General features: G+C 53.7%; 7 protein-coding genes across 7 annotated transcripts; 3 read left to right on the forward strand and 4 right to left on the reverse strand.

Moving 5' to 3' along the window:
* Positions 1 to 81: 81 nt before the first annotated feature.
* Positions 82 to 658, forward strand: N7462_007817 (YOS1 family protein; the record flags this gene model as incomplete). The annotated part of the gene is made up of 3 exons (XM_057079535.1): positions 82 to 115; positions 169 to 447; positions 603 to 658. The coding sequence occupies 3 exons, from the start codon at positions 82 to 84 to the stop codon at positions 656 to 658; spliced, it is 369 nt and encodes a 122-aa protein (XP_056932205.1).
* Positions 659 to 1,931: 1,273 nt separating this feature from the next.
* Positions 1,932 to 4,105, reverse strand: creB (uncharacterized protein; the record flags this gene model as incomplete). The annotated part of the gene is made up of 2 exons (XM_057079536.1): positions 1,932 to 4,009; positions 4,078 to 4,105. The coding sequence occupies 2 exons, from the start codon at positions 4,103 to 4,105 to the stop codon at positions 1,932 to 1,934; spliced, it is 2,106 nt and encodes a 701-aa protein (XP_056932206.1).
* Positions 4,106 to 9,247: 5,142 nt separating this feature from the next.
* Positions 9,248 to 11,088, forward strand: N7462_007819 (histidine--tRNA ligase; the record flags this gene model as incomplete). The annotated part of the gene is made up of 2 exons (XM_057079537.1): positions 9,248 to 10,750; positions 10,813 to 11,088. 2 exons carry the CDS (start codon positions 9,248 to 9,250, stop codon positions 11,086 to 11,088), a joined length of 1,779 nt encoding a protein of 592 aa, XP_056932207.1.
* Positions 11,089 to 11,697: 609 nt separating this feature from the next.
* N7462_007820 (putative ubiquinone biosynthesis monooxgenase (Coq6)) lies at positions 11,698 to 13,291 on the reverse strand (the record flags this gene model as incomplete). Its single annotated transcript, XM_057079538.1, has 2 exons — positions 11,698 to 13,055; positions 13,120 to 13,291. 2 exons carry the CDS (start codon positions 13,289 to 13,291, stop codon positions 11,698 to 11,700), a joined length of 1,530 nt encoding a protein of 509 aa, XP_056932208.1.
* Positions 13,292 to 13,609: 318 nt separating this feature from the next.
* On the reverse strand, positions 13,610 to 15,224 carry N7462_007821 (sorting nexin-4; the record flags this gene model as incomplete). Its single annotated transcript, XM_057079539.1, has 2 exons — positions 13,610 to 14,800; positions 14,931 to 15,224. The coding sequence occupies 2 exons, from the start codon at positions 15,222 to 15,224 to the stop codon at positions 13,610 to 13,612; spliced, it is 1,485 nt and encodes a 494-aa protein (XP_056932209.1).
* An 834-nt stretch (positions 15,225 to 16,058) lies between these two features.
* kexB (kexin kexB) lies at positions 16,059 to 18,612 on the reverse strand (the record flags this gene model as incomplete). Its single annotated transcript, XM_057079540.1, has 2 exons — positions 16,059 to 16,806; positions 16,862 to 18,612. 2 exons carry the CDS (start codon positions 18,610 to 18,612, stop codon positions 16,059 to 16,061), a joined length of 2,499 nt encoding a protein of 832 aa, XP_056932210.1.
* A 1,870-nt stretch (positions 18,613 to 20,482) lies between these two features.
* Positions 20,483 to 21,308, forward strand: N7462_007823 (uncharacterized protein; the record flags this gene model as incomplete). Its single annotated transcript, XM_057079541.1, has 2 exons — positions 20,483 to 20,909; positions 20,956 to 21,308. The coding sequence occupies 2 exons, from the start codon at positions 20,483 to 20,485 to the stop codon at positions 21,306 to 21,308; spliced, it is 780 nt and encodes a 259-aa protein (XP_056932211.1).
* Between the last annotated feature and the right edge of the window lie 6 nt (positions 21,309 to 21,314).

Here is a 21,314-nt window from a genome sequence, read left to right on the forward strand (position 1 = left end):
CGGAGATCTGGCGCTTCCGCCGCACCTCGCCTTATCCCCAACCTCGCCCGCAACTACCCACCACATCACCCGCGCGCAACAATGCTGCTCTTCGGCCTTGGAAAGCTTGTCTACGGTGAGTGATACTAAGCCTTATCTTGTCTATCACAAGACTGATCCGTTGTCTAGTTGTAATTCTCATCATCAACGCCATCGCTGTCCTCTCCGAGGACCGCTTTCTCGCTCGCAGTTCGTGCCTCCCCCTCGCTTCTTTCCTCGGCCTTGGGCAATCGCAGCTCAACCCATACCTCGTCCCCTCATATTACATTGAATCTAACGTCTCTCAATTCATTGCAGTTGGATGGGGCCGCACACAAGCTGAGCCAGGCTTCGGCGCATCATACGATAGTACCAGCGTAAAGGCGAAGTCGGTCAACTTGATTGCCAGTGTGCGGACAGTGATGCGAAGTATGTGGCCTTTCCCTCTTTCCTGCCTCGCTCCATATCCCCGCAGAGCTCGCTCCTGGTATTGAAAGCCTCTTCGATGCTGCTTTCTGGCCAAAACGTAGCTCCGATACCCAACCTATCGACCCTCCTGCTAACACGCACCCGTGCCCGCACAGTACCGCTCATCGTGATCAACACCGTCATCATCGTCTACGAGCTCATCCTCGGTTGATACACTGCACCCTTTGAATTATTTGCCGAGCTTCTTCCCCACGCGCCTTGGGCGACACAGACCGGTCTCGCAAAAAAAAAAAGATCTTCCTCCGCCAACTCGTGGGATGGCGCTTTCTCGTTATTTGAGCGATCCAGTCCAGGCACGAGCTACTGTCCCTTCTCAACCATATTACGAACACGGCATGACATGCACGAGCAACACAACATACTAGAAACAGGGGACTGCAAGCAGACGGCTTTATTAATGCTGGGAGTTTTGTTTATTTGTTGGAAATGAGTCGTTGGTCGAATGCTTTTCTGGCAGGGACTGGACTTGCTGAGGTTGAGCCTATGCTTGCCTTTTCTTCATCTTTTCTTCTGAGCTTACTCTTTCAAGTCAGCTCCTCTTGTATATACCGATAATCTAACAGGCTCGAAACAATGATCATCTATATTAAAAGGATTGGTCAGGTATTATTGCCCAAACTCATTGACTTCTCCATTATTTGCTGAGGTCTACTGAACCCTAGGGTGGGAATATACAATGAAAGAAAGCACAGCGAACAAGAAGGAACTTATCATAAGCGACTCGGCCATTTGAGAGGCATAAGTTGAATGTGTAAAAAAAAAGAGAAGTCATAGGTAAATACAAGCATGCATCAAAGTTCAAAAAGATTCGCTCACAGCTCGAAGAAGCCAAAAAAAAGCACAGGGAGAAGAGAGGAACGCCGGTTAACATCCAAATCCCATGCTCGCCAGCGTTTGCAAATCCCCAACAGGATATAGAAAAGTTAAAAAAAAAATAAGACAAAATGTGAACGCCTCTTTTCGTGCTAGGCCGGGTGGACGCAACCCGTCAGCGAAGGTATCATGCCGCCATACGTGTTACAGAAATCAGCAACGATGGAAACGCAGCAGCAGAAGCGAGATGAGTGAAAGCAACGCATCGGAGAAGCCGGTCGAAAAATCCAACAGTCTAGAAAGACAAGATATGCAAAGGGTGCCGTAGTCCCCAAGTCTTGATAAAGATTTAGGTTCTGAAACATCCGTTGCAGGAGAATGGAAAGAGCGAGGGCACAAATCGTTAGGGGGAAAGTGATGATACATCCGCGAAAAGCTATGTGCAGGAAGCAAATTGCGCTTGTATGTGCATGATGGTGGAGGGGAAGGGTTAAGAGGGCATCAGGTTAAAGAGGAGGGCGGTATAGTAGCTTCGGCGAAACTCGACGAACAAAACTGGCAGAGATGCAAGCCAAGAATGATTATGCTCACAGGCACAAATAGTCTGGATATTATGTTGCCTTTTTGAAGCTGAGGGACCTCCAGCGGTGTGTGTGGCCTGCTTTGTCGTTCTTTTGATCCTTGGGGATTGGCGGGGGTGCCGGCACCCGTGAAGCCATCTTGGGATTGGAAATGGTCGGGGCCGATATATCTTTTTCCTGTGGAGGCGCCTGTGGGGTCACTGATTGAACTAGCGCTGGCGAAGTCGGCGATCGAGCGGGTGGTTGGACAGCTGGGGCGGCCTCCTTGGCTGGTGCCTCAGGAACTGGCGTAGGCACAAGGTCGGAGGTCGAGACTCGAGGCTCCTTGTCCTTGCTCAGACGGTGGCTCAGACTGCGACTGCTCCGTCGCAGGAAGTTCAGGCTAGACGACTTCCTTGGCGATCCATTCTCGGGGCCAAGATCGGCATCGGCTTTGCTGGCTTCAATGGCCCGGCGCAGCTCCTCTGCTTCGCGCTTGGCGTCCAATTGATGCTGTAGCTCAAGTTCCTTGCGGCGCTTCTTTTCATTCTTTTCTCGCTCTTTTTCTGCAGCTCGAAGCTCTTTCTCCTCGCGAGCCTTCTCTTTCTTCAGCTGAACATCGCTCTTCTTCGGGCTCAGGGGCAAGGGTTGCTCGTCGGGAATCGGTGGAAGCGGCGTTTGAGGAGGCTGGACGGGCTGATGAGACGACTGGGATGATGTATCGAGTTCGGGGGCCTCGGGATGAGTGGGCATCGGAGGGGCGGTGGAAGTTCGACTGATCGGAACAAAACGATTGGGATCATCCGGAGGCACTTGACCGGCACTGTGCACATGCATCAGGCCGGGAGACAACGGATAACCGTTTGATTTGGGCGCTTCGCCGGCTTCAGCCGCCGCGCTAGATGCTTGGTCCTCTTGAGCCTGCTCACGCATAACAGCCTCGAGAGTGGTCTCCTGGTAGAAAAGAACATATGCACAGGCAAGACCGGGTCGATCACCGAAGAAGTTCTTAACATAGTTCTTGTCGACTGGTTCCACCAGCTCGTCATCGAAGAGTAGCCAGCCACGGTCCTCAGTCTTGATGATCGCAACGTAGTGACCATGGTATGGTCCTCCACCGATGTGAACAACCACTGCATACAACTCGTACAGGCGATCGGGATCCTCGGCATCGTCGGTCGTGTTGAAGAGACGCAGGTGGTATGGGTACACAACCCGATGAAAGAGCTTCTGGAGTCGCTGCAGGTCTTCTGTGTATTTGAAGCGCTTCAGATGCAAAGCCAATACTCGAGGCAGCCGTTTGATCTTCATTCGCTTTTCTGCCTCTTGCAGACCACCGCAGTTGTCACAGTGAAATTTGTTCCGTTCACAAAGCATCTCCTCGGCGGAGAATTTACGAAGACAAGAGGTAACGGATGAATGCTGCTCAAGATCGACCGAAAGGTCCAAAAACACCTCGTCACGCTGGGAGACCTTCTCGCACGTCAAGCATTTGGTTTCCGACGTCAAGGTCCCCTCAAAGAGTTCGTGCACCCATCTCGTCGTGTTCGGCGATTTTGAGCCTGTACTATTGGTCAACATGCCTAGCGAGTCCGCGCTATCTGAGGGCGCTGGTGGCAGCGTTTTCTCCGAGAAGGACTGCTTTGTCGCTTCAGCCTCGACATTCGAGACTACTTCGTTGAGCAGTAAATTCAGAAACTCGTGCGCATCCTGGTGCATTGCGGTGCGGAACATTTCGTGTTCGCGTCGTAGCACATCCAAGAACTGCTGTGGCCGAATTACTCCAATCCGGGTCTGGCTGCCGACTAGCGACTCAAAGATGTCCTTTAGGGAGGTGAAGAGAGATTCCGACATGCCATAGCTGCCCGCATTGTTCTTAGTTTCGAGGATCGGTAGCGTTTGTAAGGCAACCTTCTTCTTGTACTCGGGCGAGTCCTTGTCCTCGGGCTTCTGGGGCTGATTGGGAGGAACGCCGGCCTGGCGCGCTGATGGGGCCGAGGCGGCTGCCTTCTGCTTGGCTGCCTGCGCCTCGGCCTCCAGATGCGCATTGGGATTTTGGAAGCGAAGGTTCTTGGCGAGGGCCGCTTCGAGGCTCTCGACGGGCGTACGCTGGGGATAATTGATCACCGCTTCCCGAAAGGGCACAGAGTAGTACAGACACTGGAGGATGGAGTTGCAGTAACAGGTGTTTCCATACTAGAGCGCCGGGAACCCGAGGTTAGCATGATTTATGGTAGCGTAAGAGAGAGCGGGAGAAGAGAGAGAAAGAGAGGGAGGGAGCGCATGCGCGCGCGGGCGAGAGGGAGATTAGTCCGGGGCTCGGGGAAAGAGCCGCTCACATTTTCCATGCCAAAGAATTTGTCACTGCCATCGCCTCGGATAGCGCCCATGTCCTGTAGTCTTTTCTCCAGGGAGGAGATCTGTGGTGTCTGCGGATCCTTCTTGACGGGCGGCGCGGGCGAAGGGGTGGTGGGAGCCTGTACGAGGGAGCAGTCAGTGGCGGGCCCAACCCGAATGGTCTCACGAGCACGGGAGGAGACATGGGAGGCCGGCTGCTGTGCCACCGGGCAGGGAAGGAGGTGCTCGTGGGAATCGAGGCGCTTACCCCATTGTGCCGGCGAGGGTGGAATAAGCCCTTCATGATCGGTGCGTGTCCTCGTCGGTCGCGCTCGGCTGCATGGAGAGGCGAGGAACGGGATTACCGGTCGCAGACAGGCGGGAACATGAGCGAAGACAAGGGCAGAAGGGTTGAGACGAGAAGGTTGAAAGGCAGGCCTCCGTTGCCGTCGAGGTCAAGACGAAAAAGGGCTGCGGCGGTTGGGTTGGGGTAAATGATTGGGGAAAAAGCGATCAGGAACGTTGAGTTCGCGGAGAGCGGTCCGGGGAAAAAGCCACGGGAAGCGTCCAGAAGCCCAAAGTCCAATCCCAGAAAGCAGGAACCCAAAGCCAAAAAAAGTGTCCAACGCCGGGGCTGATCCGCTATAGAGAGCAGCTGAAACGCAGAATTCACCGGTTGGAGGGATCCGAGAGGGGAAGAAAGAGAAGATCGAGGGAGGAGAAGGAGGGGAGGGACGTCGGAGGGGGAGAAGAGTGGAACGAGTCATCCAGCGAGTCCCCAGGAATTGGAAATTGGGGTGGCGGAGGCACCAGCAGCAACCAGGCCCCGTTGAACGAGGGCGAGGATGCCTGGATTCCCTGGGTCCCCTGGATTGCGAGAATGTGAGATTGCTTTTCGATGCTGGTTTGGTCTACTTGGGCGCTGGATTGCCTTGTTGCGCTACGGCGTTGTTGCTTGACTACGTGGTTGCTCTATTACTTTGTGGCTTTGTTACTTCTCAGCGTTGTTATATCCGCTCCGTCGGACTATCTGACGGTCTTCTCCATGTCGCCGCTCGAGGTCCCGGCTCCTCCTCGTTAAACCGGACGTCGAATTGCCTGGATGGTGCTGACCGGCATTGTTTACTCGTTCTGGGTCTGTCCGGGACGGATCTACTCCGTCAGTCGGATGAAGGGTAGGGCCAGTGGGGAGGATGAGATAGGACGCTGGAGACGGCTGGGCCAGCTCTGGATAAATTACGGACCTGATCCACCGGGTCCTTCTCGGCTCTGCGTATGGACCGCAAAGATCGTGAAGATCATCAAACGTCTGGCAAGGGATCTATAGAGATGAATAGCAACGAATCGAGCCCGGCCGCTATATCGCCAATCTCGACGGCCGTCAGGATTCGCCGGTCGACTGCTGCATCGACCTGTTCCATCGATTCTGACATCGATGTTGACGGATGTCGAACCTCTGGGTCCAGATGGGTACGAGGGCAAACGAGAGGGCAAACGAGGGCAAAGGCGAGTCCAGTATACATGGAGACCGTCTGCCCCAATCACCGTGGCCGATGTTTGCCTGCAGTGGAAACGTCCAGAAACAACCCGGTGCATGGGATTTGACTTTCTGCGGCCTATTCAAGTCCGAGGTCGAGTTCCACTCTGGACCTTGCATGGCGTCGGGGTCCAGTAGGACGACGAGGCGGATGACGGGAGTCAGACTACTGAAGCAGGATGTATATCATCCGGTCTGCTCCCTGACGCTCTCTCCAGGCCCGAGTCCCGCCCACGCGTGAATCGCTCCGCTAAATCCGCTCCGTCCAGGCGCTAACGCAGTCCCAAAAGTGCCGCGACACGCTCGAGCCACGTGGAGTCTTTAAGGCAGGTACTCGGCCAATCGCCGATTTCTCTGCTGCACTTTGCTCTCTGCTCTCTCTGCTCTCTCTGCTCTCTGCACATTCAGAACCTCGTAACCGACTTGCGCTCGAAAAATAAACTTGGAAGACCCAGAAGACTGGGAGGGTCCGGAATCCAGAATCCTGCTCATCGTGGCCCGGATCGTTCGGCGAGACAAAGTGGAGAGAGGGGGAAGAATGGAAACAATGGAAGCATGGAAAACCCCGAGTCCCAGATGGGCCGGTTATGTCATCGTCCCATCTTCAATCGTCTCTCGCTTTCATTCACCTCCAGCTTCATCCACCCTCCGGAGCACAGGCTCCGACCCCAAAAGGCATCACGAAAAGCTGGACTCGGTCATCCTCAGATTCTTTGCCGGGCCCTGTTCTTTGCCCCCTCCCCACAGGAAACCTCTCTGACCGGCACCCCCTCCCCCCAAGAACTCTGGAAGCCTCCCCCTCCCAACCCCCCGCGTCGTCATTGGTTGCCGCCCGCGGGCGCTCACGGGCCATGTGTCCGCCCCTCGCATGGTGTGCCATAACGGCCAATGATCGTCGTCGCCGTGGGGAAGTGGGTGGCGGTGGAGCCCTCAATTCCTCCCCTTCGTAATCCGAGTGCCTTGCCTTACTCCCTCCTGGACTGCGCCCGACGATGTGTACCACCCACACCCTGGACACACCACCAGCAGACTCAGACAAGCACTGGGGGCCAAAAAGCAGACTGTGACCGAGAATCAGACGACCCTGCAAGGAGAAAGGTAGATTGACTGGGGATTCCCTCTCAATGGCCGCGTGGCCCCAACCGAGCTGAGCTATGCCAGAAAGCGGCGACCAGCGACCGGCCCCCTCTCCCGAGCGGACACTGGGACGGTCCTCGGGGGAAGGATACGGTGGTCCACTACGGTGTTGATAAGAAATCGACCTCCCTTGCGGGGGCCCAGGGCGCGCTAGGCAAGACTAAGCAAGGTGAGGGCTCGACGCGAAAGCTGAAGGCTACACAGACAGAGCAGACTATAGGTTTTGGAGTCCAGAGTACAGAGTTATAGGCGATTCGCTTGTACCGCGCCACCCCCATGTCTCCATTTTACCCTGGGAATTTTGAAGGCGTCAATACGGGGGACGATCGAGGGCCGAGCCCATTCTTCTTCCGCGTTCCTCATTCCCATCCCTACCCTCACATCGGGGTCTGATCATCCTCTAGGAGGAGGAGGGGGAAGGGTCTCGAGCGAACAGCGTCAGATCCTACCTCGAAGTCCAATCGAGCTGCAGACGAGACAAGGCTCTAGCCACGGCGCCCGAACGCAGATGTGACAGTAGCCAAGCAGCGCCCCAGAGAATATGTATACATACATCATTTGGTAAGTGGAGAGGTGAGAAGCACTGCCCAGGTGATGCAATACCTTGTGGCATCTTGAGCGATGGAGATATTTCCCGCATAACTCACATCGGGCACGCGAATCAATGGGGAGGCCACTCAAAGACCACAGAAAGCACCACAGCTCCCACACTCTGGTTCCGGGTCTCTAGCTGAGCTTGGCATCCCCCGAAAGAGTTAACCGATGATACCAATCGTCCGTGGGGAGAAGGCCAATTAGAGCTGGGGATCCTTGTCTCGGTGGCTACGGAGTACACGAGGCGACTCTCTTTTGTGCCATCCCACATAACTTGTAGTTAACTACCCAACCAGCCCACTAATGTGGCAATGGACGACTGAGTTGCGATCGTGAACTTTTTCCAGCAGTTTGACACCAGCCTTTGCGTCGTGACGTCTCTGTAGATATATATCTAGATGCCATACCAGATTGAAGGAAATCCTCTGAAAGGCGAACACACCCCGCCACCTAATCTTTTGAGGGAGGGTAGAGGTATGTCGCCAAGCAATCGGCCTTCTGGGGGAGGAATGGGCATCGACTCGAGCTGCTTCAGCTGTACATATCAGATGAATTTGTGTTCAGGTCGAATTTACCCTGGGCTTGGCAGCTCTGATTGGCGGCGGTGCTGGGATTTGCCTTTCTCGGCCGCTCTTGTTTGCGCCATTCGGCGACTTGGCTTTCTGATTCGCGGGAAGACTCCCTCTTAATCTACTCGACCTGCAGCAAATACGGGCTCCTTGTCACTATGAATTCAGTCTGCTCTACGATCGTACGGGATTTGATACCCCTCTCTTCTGCAAGCTCTGCCGTGGCTTTCTGTCACTTTCCACGTCACTAGCTTGAGTGAGCCTATTTCCCATAGATGTCCATCATCTGAGATTTGGATTACACATAAGAATTTGTAAAATATAGAATTCATTGGCTACAGGATATACATGGCGGCGACTTCTCATAGTTCATGATCATGAGAAGAGATGATGATTCCGGCAATCTTCGTGGCTTGGTTGACTGTAGGTCTTTCCTTTCCTGCTCCCTACACTGAAACTCCACAAGATCAGTATCAATAGAGACGTGAACCCTATCGATTAACCGAATAAATGTCACGTTTATCTCAACTCCTCCATCGCTTTGTTTTATGGTATCTATCAGCTCACCTTATCGTTATCTGTGATCTAAATCCAAATCGTTACACATAAATTACTGGGTCAAAATCCTTCTCGAGACACAGAAGCTCTAATGTTTAGGAAGCAGGGCCCTGTAGCCAAGCGCTTTAGGGGATTGGCTATGAGCAACAGCTAGACATAAATCGTCCGGGTCAGATTGAGGCCCAGCTGGGATATGGCCGAGCCTTAGGAAATTTCTTGTCCTGGCCCTGGGCGCAGAGCCCATAATATGATACCTTCTATATTCATGAATTATGAAATCGTGATCTCAGCTTTTCTAATGGCTCAATCTAAGCCTCTTTGTGACGTTGTCCTTGAATATAGGTTGTTCGTATCCTCGACCTCTGCTACTTGACTGACGACTATCTCATAAGCTTGGGCTTTCTCAATTGCCTTTCAAAATGAGAGAGAGACACAGAAGATACATGATCGCAGGGCCAGAATTTCTCCCAATTCCAGTGGACCGCTCATCTCCCGTGAAGGATTCACAGTCACGGACGGTGTATACTTCGCTTGGCCGGAAAAACCGCCGGAAAAATAACCTCAAAACAGACAGAAGGCCCGATCAACGACCGATTTTGGAAACCAAATTTATCGCCCATGATCGCGTCGCTTTTATGACGTCCCTTCGTGCATCATTGCGCTCTGTTCAACGAGCAATTGCAGACCCTGTTCCTCCGGTTTCCCCAATTCTTGTGACTCATCTGCCAGCAGCCCAAAACAATCGGTCCGCCTCGAATCAAAATTATCTCCGTGCCCCCACCATCCCCCACCACCCAACCCTCCCCCGCCGCTCTCGTTTCTTTTCTTCAGCCTGCCGTCGTTCCTCCCAAATCGCCACAATGCCTAAGGACAAGGGTTCATCCTTCAACCTCAAGACCCCTAAGGGCACCAAAGACTGGTGCGGCTCCGACGCCCTCCTCCGAGACCGCATCTTTTCGACCATCGCCGACGTTTTCAAACGCCACGGCGGCACTGCCCTCGATACCCCCGTCTTTGAGCTCCGTGAGATCCTTGCTGGCAAGTATGGCGAGGACTCTAAGCTCATTTACGACCTGCAAGACCAGGGTGGTGAGATCTGCTCGCTGCGTTATGACTTGACCGTTCCCTTTGCGCGTTGGCTTGCCATGAACGCCGACGTTCGCAGCATCAAGCGCTACCACATTGCCAAGGTGTACCGTCGTGACCAGCCTGCTGTCAGCAAGGGCCGCATGCGTGAGTTCTACCAGTGTGACTTCGATATCGCCGGTACCTTCGACCCAATGGTGCCCGACGCCGAGGTCATGCGCATTGTCAGCGAGGTGTTCGACGAACTGGGCTGGGGTGGCCGCTATACAATTAAGATCAACCACCGCAAGATCCTGGATGGCGTGTTCCAGGTCTGTGGTGTACCGGAGAACTTGATTCGCCCCATTTCTAGCGCTGTTGATAAACTCGACAAGATGTCTTGGGCAGATGTGCGCAAGGAAATGGTTACCGACAAGGGCCTGGATGGTGCCGCGGCTGATATGATCGAGACCTATGTGATGAACAAGGGTGGCCGTGAGTTGCTCACCAAGTTGAAGGCGGATGAGCGGCTCATGGCCAACGAGTCGGCCAAGGCTGGTCTGGAAGACATGTCATTGCTGATGGACTATCTCGAGGCTTTTGATGTGCTGGGTAAGGTCTCTTTCGATATGTCTCTGGCTCGTGGTCTGGACTACTATACTGGCGTGATCTACGAGGTCGTCACCGAGGGCTCTGCCCCCGCTGTGCAGTCTGACTCGCCCGAGGCTCAGAAGCTGCAGAAGTCTGGCAAGAAAGATAAGAAGATCTCGGAGGATGACGACCGATCAAACGACCCCACCCTTGGTGTTGGCAGTGTCGCTGCCGGTGGCCGTTATGACAACCTGGTGGGCATGTTCCTGCCCAAGGCTCAGATTCCTTGCGTCGGTATCTCGTTCGGTGTTGACCGTATTTTCTCTATCACAAAGGCGCGCCTCGAGCGTGACCAGAACCTCAAGGGTCTCCGTAGCAGTGAGGTTGACGTCCTTGTTATGGCTTTCGGTGGCAAGGGTTTTACCGGTATGCTCAAGGAGCGCATGGAGATCTGCCAGAAGTTGTGGAGTGCAGGCATTAAGGTAATCACGAGTCATATTCCTCTCCATCTTCCGGATATCCATGTTGACTAATTTCTCCCCAGACTGAGTTCTCTTACAAGACGAAGCCCAAGCCCATGCAGCAATTCAAGGCTGCCGAGGACGGTGGCATTCCCTTCGGTGTCATCATCGGCGAAGAGGAGCTTGCCAATGGCAAAGTTAGGATCAAGGAGATGGGCCTCGACAAAGACCACCCCGAGAAGGAAGGTGTTGAGGTCGACCTGGCCAACCTTATCCCGGAGCTCAAGGCCCGTCTAGAGCGGAAACATGGCGGTTCTGTCGTCACCCTGGCACAGCAGCTGCAGGGTGTGCAAGTTTAGAAAGCTCTCCCAGCATTGCGAAAAAGTGAAGAATTAGGCGTTCAAATATCCATGTTTGACATTACGTGTTTTACCCACATTTCTCTATTTTTATCCTCCCAACTTCATCTGGCCGTGTTTTTTTTTCATTAGCATTTTACTCCCTTCCTATCCTCTCCCCCCCCAATTCCTCTGCATCTTCAGTCCTATTTCTCCTTTTCAAAGATAGATTTCACCGGCCTTTTCTTTGTTGCATGTGCCCGGGTCTAAGGGAATCTGCTGTTCTTTTACGATCAGAAGATCAAATGTGCTTGTGGGTCGCGTCGTCGTCTATTGTTGAATGCCGTCTATACTTATAACTAGCGACACTTCAATACCCAATACACAACATGCTTTCGCCTTTCCCTCACGCTATTAATTGGGCTCTTGAAATACTTACTCGGTCTTAGACATCTTAAGGAAAACCTGACACTGGACGTAATTCTGTCCTGGTTCTAGACACTAGATAAACTCTCCAGCAACAAATATCCGAATCAACGTCCAATGCTATTCGAAAGGGTACAAAGGAAACTAGATATACAATATAGCGGTACAAGAACGATTGGCAGAGTAACACTCGCGCCAAACAACCTAATATCCCTCAGCGTTCTTCATCAGGAACGACTTCACGAACGGCAGCTTGTCAATCACGTCCAGGCCCAGACTGCGGGCCCACGTCACCGGCCCCTGCCCGGGGATCGTGTACATCTTGTGCAGGAGGTCGCACGCGCCGCCGATCTTGGCGTTAGCTAGGTACCGCTCGCACGAGTAGCGCTCCAGTGTCAGGAGATCACCGATGTCCATGCCGTGGGACACGGCGTACTCGACGGTGCGAGCGAGCGCGGCCACGTCCGCCAGGCCAAGATTCAGGCCCTGGCCGGCTAGTGGGTGGATGACGTGCGCGGCGTCGCCGACGAGCGCGACGCGCGGGGAGATATACTGCGCTGCGTGGCGGAACCGGAGCGGGAAAGAGGCTACTGTGCCGGATTGGACGCCCGTCGCCATGGGGGGCATGTGTGCCGGGAGAGGGGTGTGTTGCAGGCGCCAGGAGAGCTCATCCTCATGGGGGCTTGGGGTGGAAGAGGGCGGCGGCATGCCCATCATATATGTGAGGTCGGTCATGGACAGCCGGAAGGCGGCGTTGACCATGGCAAGGAACGCAGAGGCGGGAAGAGACTTGAGATATGCAGCGTGATCGGGCGTCGTTGACCAGACCAGCGTGGCGTGGTTATTTGGGAGCGGGAGTAGAGCGATGGGACCGCCGAGTGAGGGCAGGAACCGCTGGTATGCGGTGCGTATGGTGGTAGGGAAGGGGGAGTTTTCGGGGCTACCGAGGGCGAGTGTCGCGACTATGCCGTGCCGGTTATAGTCCCAGCCTTGGGTGGTGATGTCGGCAAATGAGCGCACGGGGCTGTTGATGCCGTCCGCACCGACCAGCAATCTCGCAGCAATGCGAGAGGGTGATTGTGTCTCTGCCCCCGGACCTGTCGGCCTGACGGAGAGAACGGGCCATGCGGATAGATCAGGTCCCTCGGTCTGAAGATCAGATCCATTCTCGATAGAGGCGACTGTTGTATTAGAAAAAAGCTTCAAATTTTCTTCTCCAGACGCCGCAATTCGTCTAAGTAGGGCGCGAACTAGGTTTGAATTCTCTGTCATCGTAGCGACAGTGCGCATATCTTCAAACGCTGACGTCTCACTCGACCAGTCAAACGATATGCGCGACCCGGTCTCGCCATCCCACACCTGCATCTCTTGGTAATCCTGCACTCTGCCGGTATCTAAATGCTCCCAAGCACCAATTTTCTGGAGAAACGCAACGGACGACGGCGTAAGGCTGCTCACGCGGTTGGAGAACTGGGTCGAATCCATGTTCCAGGTGCGGGCTTTGCTGAGGTCCTGGCTTTCGACGAGAGCAACCTTGAGTTTGGATGTAATAGGCGAAGCTCCTGAAGCAGTCGAAAATCAGCATTAGTTCAAAACCTCGACTATTCGAGACCCTGTTTCACGTACGAAGCGCGGCCAGAAGCCCTAGACCGGCCGGGCCACCCCCAACGCAGACAACATCGTAGATGTCGGGGGTTTGGTCGGTCTTGGTGCCGAATCGCCGTCGACTAGCACCAATACCATGCCGACATGTTGGACAGATGTACGGCCGCAGAGCGGTTCTTGCAATTGGACGCATTGTTTCTTGGTGTTGCGTTGGAGTGGGAAGTCGGACGATCAAGAAAGACATATCACGTGCAAACAGCACAAACAGTTGTCACAGGCCCCCCCGCGACCGGGACCCGAGCAGGTAATGACCACATTAAAGATTAGGGGGTTATACATCGTACGATGGAAAATCATATGTCGAGGTATGGACAGATAGTTATGGGATTGAGGGTATGGTATGACAGGAACAAACTAGCTAAGGAAATAAATCATGAGCAGCTATACGGATACCGAATCTGTTCGTGGTTTGTAGATATGAAAATTCCCATTCCAATTTGTAAGTTTATTATTACTTGGCCCCGTAAGCTGTTGGATCAGCTTCGAGACCAATGTCAGAATCGCCTTCCATTTCCGCAATGAACCGTTCCCAAGTAGAGAGCACACCTTGGTAGAACTCGATGTGAGACTCGGCAAGGGAGCCAAGGGAATCACGAAACTCGACAGCCTTAATGCGCTCGAAATCAGCTACTTCACGGACGACTTCCTCATCAAACATTTCTGAAGTGGTTTTGGCGGACTCGACCTCGCGGGTGAGTTCGTCAATACGAAGTTCAAGCTTGCGTACACGTTCGCGACGCGACTGCTCGTGGTCAACGCCGCGCATATCTTCCATTTTAGAGCGGATGAAAGATGCCGGGGAGGAAGTGAGTGGGTTGGATGCATAGTAAGCGGCCGGGTTGGCGGCGAGAGAGTCGCGCTCAGCGACGGCTTTGTTACGGTAGTCCACCAGGGCCTCGAAGTCGAGCTGCTTCTGTTCGCGGGTCCTCAAGAGAGATTTGAGGGACAAGATGTACGCCTCCATATCGCGCAGTGAGCCCAAGTAATTTTGATCGGTGTGGTCCTTCAAGCCATGCATCCCGCGCGCCGTCTCCTCCACCGAGGCTGCGAACACTTGCAATGGCATCTCAACCGCCTGTTCAAGAGGAACCAATTTGCGGAACTGGGTCGCGAGCTCGGTATAGTCTGTCTCCAGATCAGACTCACGCCGCGCAACCCGCGCCACGATCTTCTCCACATGCGAAAGGTCCTCGTCTAGCTTATCCGCCTTCTCCTTCACCTCGATAAAGCGTTTATCGGGCTTGTGCACCTTGGTGAAAGCATTAACAAATGTATCGGTGAAGTTATCAAAAATTCCGGTCGATGCATTATCCGAGGTAGCATTCGTTGAGGTACGGGTCGAGTGCAACCGCATATGCGCATTCCACTCTGGCGATTCGAGGAAGATGATGAGCAGCGGAGCTCGTCGGAGCACCGGGTGTAAGGTGAGACGTTTGAGGAATCGGTGCAGCGACCATGCACGCCGTGATGTGAATTCCGGCCCAAACCGGTCTCCTCGCACGTACTCCATCTTGTGCTTATCAGGCAGCGGCGGCACAGCGCATGCTGGGTATTCGCGATAGAGCGTCTTGTACAGAAAATAGAAATCGGTAAATCGCCGCCTGACGTAGAAATCGGGCTTCTGAAAAGATTTGAAATCGGTCTAGGGCATTGCTGCGTTAGCGATGAAGGCCGTTTGGGAGAGCTATCGAGGAAGCCGAGGTGGGCGTAGGCAGCGGCAGCGGCAAGCCAGGGCTTTCTCTTGCGCAATCCGAGGGAAAGAATGGACATACATGTGTGGAAACCAAATAAGAGATATACGCATCTTTCGTGCCGTCGCCCTCTTTTAGTGGCTTGTCGACACGGCACTCCAGCACACCGTCACCAATACCAGCCAGGTCCACAGCATCGGCCAGCGAGCCGGCCTGGGGTTCGTCGTGTGCGGAGCTCATCCTTCGCTTGCCATTGGTATCCTGGTCATACCTTTGCGCTTCCTCTGCGTCTGTGCCCGACGTTGTAGGTCGGGAGACATCGCTGTCTGGATCATGCTTCCAGGAGACGCTGTCAAAGTCGTCGTGTTGATCCATCGCGGGGAAGCAGGATGTCGGTCGCCCGTGATCACCCGGCGAAAGGGTCGGTGGATATTTGGACTGCAGATGTTTGAATGAAAGTAGTCAGAAAGTCAAAGGATATAGGCACAGGCGAGAGGTGGGAATGCGAAGTGAGGAGTGGAGGCGGGTGGAGCTGAGCTGGGAAGCTGGGATTCAGATGATCGTTGTTCCCAAAGGCGGAGACCCCGAAGCGGCAACGTCGTCATCGCCTGTTTATCGCCGGCGCCGCGTTTTATCTGGTCTTGTCATTGCTTTCGGCTCTCAAAGCAGACGTGGAACATAATTCACTAGTGTTTTTATCCGAGATTTTATAATTCTACAAATCACCCATATTTCTGTCCACGCGGTATATTGTGAAGGTGCTTCGACTTGAAACACGTAGATTTCTTCTGAGAACGACTGGCTATTGACGAATCGGTACAATTGGAGAGGAATAAGTCCACGGAAAGGGCAGAATCATTCCCATTTTATAAACCTGGGCCAGGTAATGTGACAATTGAAAACTTCAAAATGTGGTATAGGAGAGTATAATACACCTTTATATCAACCTCCTCAACTTCATGCAACGATAATATGGTGATGATATTTTAGCTTGGAAGTATTTGGCTTAAGTACGTGTATACATAGAAATAATCCATGTGATGGTGGTGGGATCACTATCCAATCTATTAATCGTACACAAAATGATGCTCATAAATAGATACAATAGCCCCAGTATAGCAAAATGCTAGAGACCGCACCCAATGCAATGAAAGAAAGGACAACAAGAAAAGATCAAAACATCCACCAAGATACTTCACATCATCACTGCTATTTAGAGAGAAGATGACTATCCGGCGAATCATCTTCATCATCCTTCTCTTGGATGTTAGCGAGACGATCCCGGTAGGGCTCATCATCGTCACTGAAGATTTCCTCATCACTTTCCCCAGCGAAAGCATTATATAACTCCCCACCACGACGCTGAGTCCGACCAGTGCCACCAGTCATGGGGCGCATTTCATCTTCATCCTCAATCATCTCAAACTCGTAGTCATCGTTGGGGTTGGTGCGGCGACGCTTGAGTCGCTGGAGCTGGAAGTAGACGCCCAGGCCGATGAAGAATACAATGATCATGGCCAGAGATGCATAAATCCAAATCTGAGTGCGCTTTGACGCGCCAAACGAGGGTAGATAGTTAGACAGAGAACTTCCCGAAGTTGAGGAAGGCGAAGGAGTGCTACTGGCAGTGGTGTTTGTAGACTCCAATTCCTCAATTGGGAGCCCTGTCTCGGTTGACGCGCCGGGCTTTTCATTTACAGGGCGATCGTGATGATCGTCAGGGTTGGTAGGAGTAGCGGTTTTGGATGGCGCAGCCGCGATAGTAGTAGTCGCGACATGCGCGTCCTCATAAGGGTGGTCGTCGTCATTTTCTTCTGGCAACGGGTGGAGCGCTTGTTTGGCACCATCGACAGCTTCACCCCAGAGGTTGAGTCGCCAGTCAACGAAATCGCCTGAGAACTCGTTGACCTCGGTGTCCTTGACAATGACGGTCCACTCTCCCAGAGGCGACTCGCCCCTAACATTAGAATTAGCTAACAAATCCAAGCCGACGAATGATCACAGATACATACCAGTGAGCAACGGACATGAAGGTCCAGTCCACGTAACCGGAATTTTCGTTGTCGCTGTCGCGGGCAACACTCAGATGACTGACAATGCCTTTCGGGCTGCGCAATTCGACGCTGAGATCACCACGGCGAGTGTGGTTCACGTTCATGGTAACAGTCACATGTTCCAGCTGAGCCAAATTCGCGCCATTTACATGTTCAGAGGTCACAATGAACCGACTCAGCAGGCCCTGTTTGCCCTGGGGAATTTCCTTGTGTACTCTCAACCAGGGAGAGTGGAACCACGCCTGAGGCTTTACCAGATCCCAGTTTCGGGCCTTCTGGACAAACGTGTAGGTGTCAACCTTTCCAAATCCCCAGGTGTGGCTGAACTTCTTTCCCGAGGGGAGATTCTGCCAGCTCCCGTCGTTTTCATCCACGGGAATCGCAGTTTCCACCATCAAATACTGAATATCGCGCCATGTTAGCTCCGGTCGAGCGCTGAGAGCAAGTGCAATGGAGCCGGCAGCAAGCGGACCGGCCGCCGAGGTGCCACCGTGCTGCGAGTAGCACTTGTCTGTGCCCACATCAGTGGTGTGGATAGCATCGCCGGATCCACTGCTATATGCGACCACCAGCTGCGCCGAGCAAGACTCCGAGTATGTTGGGTGATGTCCCTGCCGATCAATAGCACCGACGGTTACGCTATAGATACTGTTGGTGTATCCGTCGAAATTGCAGTTATCGCCGAATAAGGCACCATTTCCGGCAGCAAATACAAACACCGATCCCTTCCCACCGCGTCCTTGCTGAACACCATTGACCATTGCACGTTTGATCAAAAGTCCTGGGGCATCCATGGTGGCGCCATCGTCTGGGGGTCCCCAGGAGCATGAGTAGATGTCGTTGTCCTGGAAAGCGAAGTTGATGGCCGCTGCCTCATCGACATCGTCGATTGGTTTGGACAGGATGCGAATTCCGGACACTTTGCTGTCATATGCTACGCCCACACCACAAACGTCATTCCTGGCTGCTGCGATCTCTCCTGAGCAACGGGTACCGTGCCGGTCATCGAAGAGCAAGGGGCGCGGCTCAGGACTATGTTCATTGAAATCCCAGGAACCTTCCGCAAAATAGTTAGGCTTCAGGTCATTGCTGTCCATGTCCAGTCCATCATCGACCACTGCCGTCGCAACGCCCTTGCCTGTGATACCCTCTAGCCAGATGCCGGTGACGTTGAGATCGTGACCGGGTTGCAAGACATTATACAGATGCCATTGTTCTTTGAATATCGGATCAGTAATGCCTAAGGTGGACATAATCTCGTTCTGTTGTTCCTCCGAGACCTGCATATCCGAGTTCCTTGCGATTCTTGGTGCGACATGTTCAGACGGCGGAGGCGCTCGCTTTTGCAACCGCTGCCTTGGCGGAGCAAGCTTCTGTGCCCAGAGGATGCCATCTAAAGGATCCTCGCTTTGGAATGCGGCGCCATCTCCTGATCGCCGACGGAGATTCCGCTTCGTTTTGGCCTCCTCCAGGCGATCTTTGAAACGGGGGCCTAGATGGCGCGGCACGGAAAAAGTGTGATGGCCTGTAAGCTCTCCGATCTGGCCTTCGTGTCGAGCATCGAACAGTCGAGCAATGTGGGCGGGCGGCGTGGCGTCGTCGAGATGGACGGCGAAATAGTCGCGCGAGGCGTGAGAACGCGGATGGAGAGATGCAGAGGCCGCGCCCGCGAGGCCAAGGGCGACGGCAATGCCGTCGGCGACACGCATGACGGGGTCGAGTTGGGATGGGTCGGCGAGTCGAGAACAGTTCCAGCACTTGCTCTTTCAGGAATCGAGGTGGACGGTCGGAAGCGCAGCTGCCATGAACCGGGAAGTCAAGGAAGGAGGAGAGGACGGGGCAATGGAGAAAAGGGGAGGAGTAGGTGGTGGTGGTGGTAGTGAGGACGAGAATGCGTGCATCGGCTGAGAAAGGGGAGTGGCGAGGAGAGTTCGCAGAATAGGAGGATCGTCGGCGAGCCCTAAGGGACCAAGGGGAGCTGCTTGCACGGGATTCAGGTGGGCTCAAGTACCAGGGCGGCTCGAGGAACGATGATTCTCCCCCAATGACGAGGTTTCTTTGCCTAAGACCACGGGTCCTCCTAACGGCGGGAGACGAAGCGGAGTGTTGGGAGGACGGATGGAGTAATGTATGGCGTGTATGGAGGTATGGAGGGTATGGAGGGTACCTGGCGTCTGCAGCGACAACGTAGGGAACCGCCGTGTATCTGACCGTACTGGGCCGTACTTTGCCCTGTATCGAAGTTGCCAACGCTGACGTGTTGCAGATTAGGCATCTCCAGAAATGCGCCAGGTAGTCCTCTTGGCCGGAGTGCGATTGAGCGTGAAGAGGCCTTGTCTACGTATATACATCGACTATGAAGATGCGGCAAGTCGTTGTATTTCTCTCATCTATCTCCAATTTCGTCCATCGAATAAAGTCCAGACGAAACCCGAGAATCCGGGTATACAAGAATATGAGAATACTTGACCGGTATCTGTGACCTGCCCGGCCTGGGCAATCAATAGGGTCCCGCAAGTATCTGGTACCTCCTACCGCCGACAAGGGCGGCACCTTAGTTCTCGAATCCTTGCATATATGCTTCTTGGTCTCCCAAGTGCCAAACGCCAATATTGTTTGATGCGTCTCCTATACTTCCCGTCGTGCATCCTTTATTTCCTTCTTACGGTCGTTTCCTCCCAACTGAGACCGACCGGTCCACCCCTCTTGATGACATCGGTTATTTTTTATTATTTTTTTTAATGTTCTTATTCTTGACGTCCTTGTCTCTGCTCCATCAACTTTAAATTCACTGAGCCGCTCCACTTGGACCAAACCATGGCACCAGTGAATGAGTTGACCTCTCTACCCGACAGGGTATTAAGGCACCACTTCGCCAAACAATAAAGAAAAATGCATCAATGGGCCTGAAGAAGAATCGAATGAAATGGACAACGAGGAATTTTTTTTTTTTTTTTTGCGCCGACAACTCAGAGCCTTCGGGCGTCGTAGTCCTTGCGGGCCAATAAATAAAGGCGCCCCGCCCTCGAAGGCTGGGGAGCCCAGCCACCCCAAATACTGCGATGTATACTAGAGAAGCCTGCGCAATCACCGGCCCAGGAGCTTCTTTTCCCAGATTTCCCAGATTTCCCCCTCTTCTTCCATTCCTCATTCTCCCATTCCTCACCCGTCCCATCTGGGAAGATTTCTGTGTATCCATTATTCTCGAGCCTTTTCGCTGGGATCTCGCCGGAGGATTTCGTACAACGTACTTCCTGGTCCCCGCCAACGCCCCGCTCGAAAGTACCTGACAGGGAAGCTGAACCGGACTCGAGGCTTGATAATGTGGTGAGCCTACGTCTGGCATCAGTGTTGGGCGGTTGACTTGATTCACAACATTCTCGTCCGTCCAATTTGACTCCGCGTGCCATTTCGATCCTGGTCTCGAACAATGTCTTGGTGAGAATAGTTCGTCCATCAGAGTCGTCTCATCCGGAATCAATCGCGCCTCGCAAAAGGTCGGGCCGTCCGTCCTTTGTTCTCTATTGTCGCAAACTCCCAGAACCTGAACCGCACGAGAGAGCGCCTCCACAACATACAATGGCAGCAATCGCAACGCGCAGATCTCCTGATCTCGCAAATGGGAATTCCAATTCAAAAAGTGTCAAGGGAGCTCGGAAAGCTTCCGGAACCCGCGATCACAACCAAACCGCACCAAGCATTGAAAAGTACGGAGAAAACGAAGCACCCGAGCTCCATACCGCCGACGACCCTCACCCACAATTCGCGCCCAAGGCCACCTCAGGCCCGAGGGCTTCTGGCGCGCCTGTGCGATCGTTTTCCGCGAGAGCGGCTGCGAATCTAAATCATACCACCCGCAAGCCAGCACCACTGGCTCCGCCAGGGCTGCCTGAAGAATCCACGACGCCTCGTGGCCTTCCGTCAATGGATTATCCCACTGGCCTAGAGGCGACCGCACAGGAGAATGAGGAGCCAATGCCATACTCGGAGGCTCCCACGGCCCCAAGTGTGCCATCATCCCCCCCCGACTCGATCCAATACCATCCGCTCAGTGAGCGACTCTCATTCTCGGCGGGATTGGGCGTCTGACCGCTCGCCACTACAGAAACTTGAAGTAGCCTTGAATGGAATTAGCAAAGAGGAGAAACGTGCGAGAGTACAAGAGGCAGAAATGCGACTCCGCGAGCGCCTGGCGCGACAGAAAGCCGAGAAAGAGAAAGCCGAATTCGCTGCCGCAACTGCGGCGGCTGCCGCCGCAGCAAACACCGCATCGAGGCCCAGATCGAAGCAGAGTACACACACAGAGGATCAATCCGGCGCCACAGCGGCCAGAAATCCGAAGCAGCAGGATATGGTCCTTGAAGATACGAATCGAGAGCCCCCCCAGCATCACAACCCCTCGTAAACGCTG

This window comes from Penicillium macrosclerotiorum (assembly GCF_028827735.1).
Source record: "Penicillium macrosclerotiorum strain IBT 26536 chromosome Unknown utg000007l_segment0_segment0, whole genome shotgun sequence".
In the NCBI taxonomy this organism is placed as follows: Eukaryota; Fungi; Ascomycota; class Eurotiomycetes; order Eurotiales; family Aspergillaceae; genus Penicillium; species Penicillium macrosclerotiorum.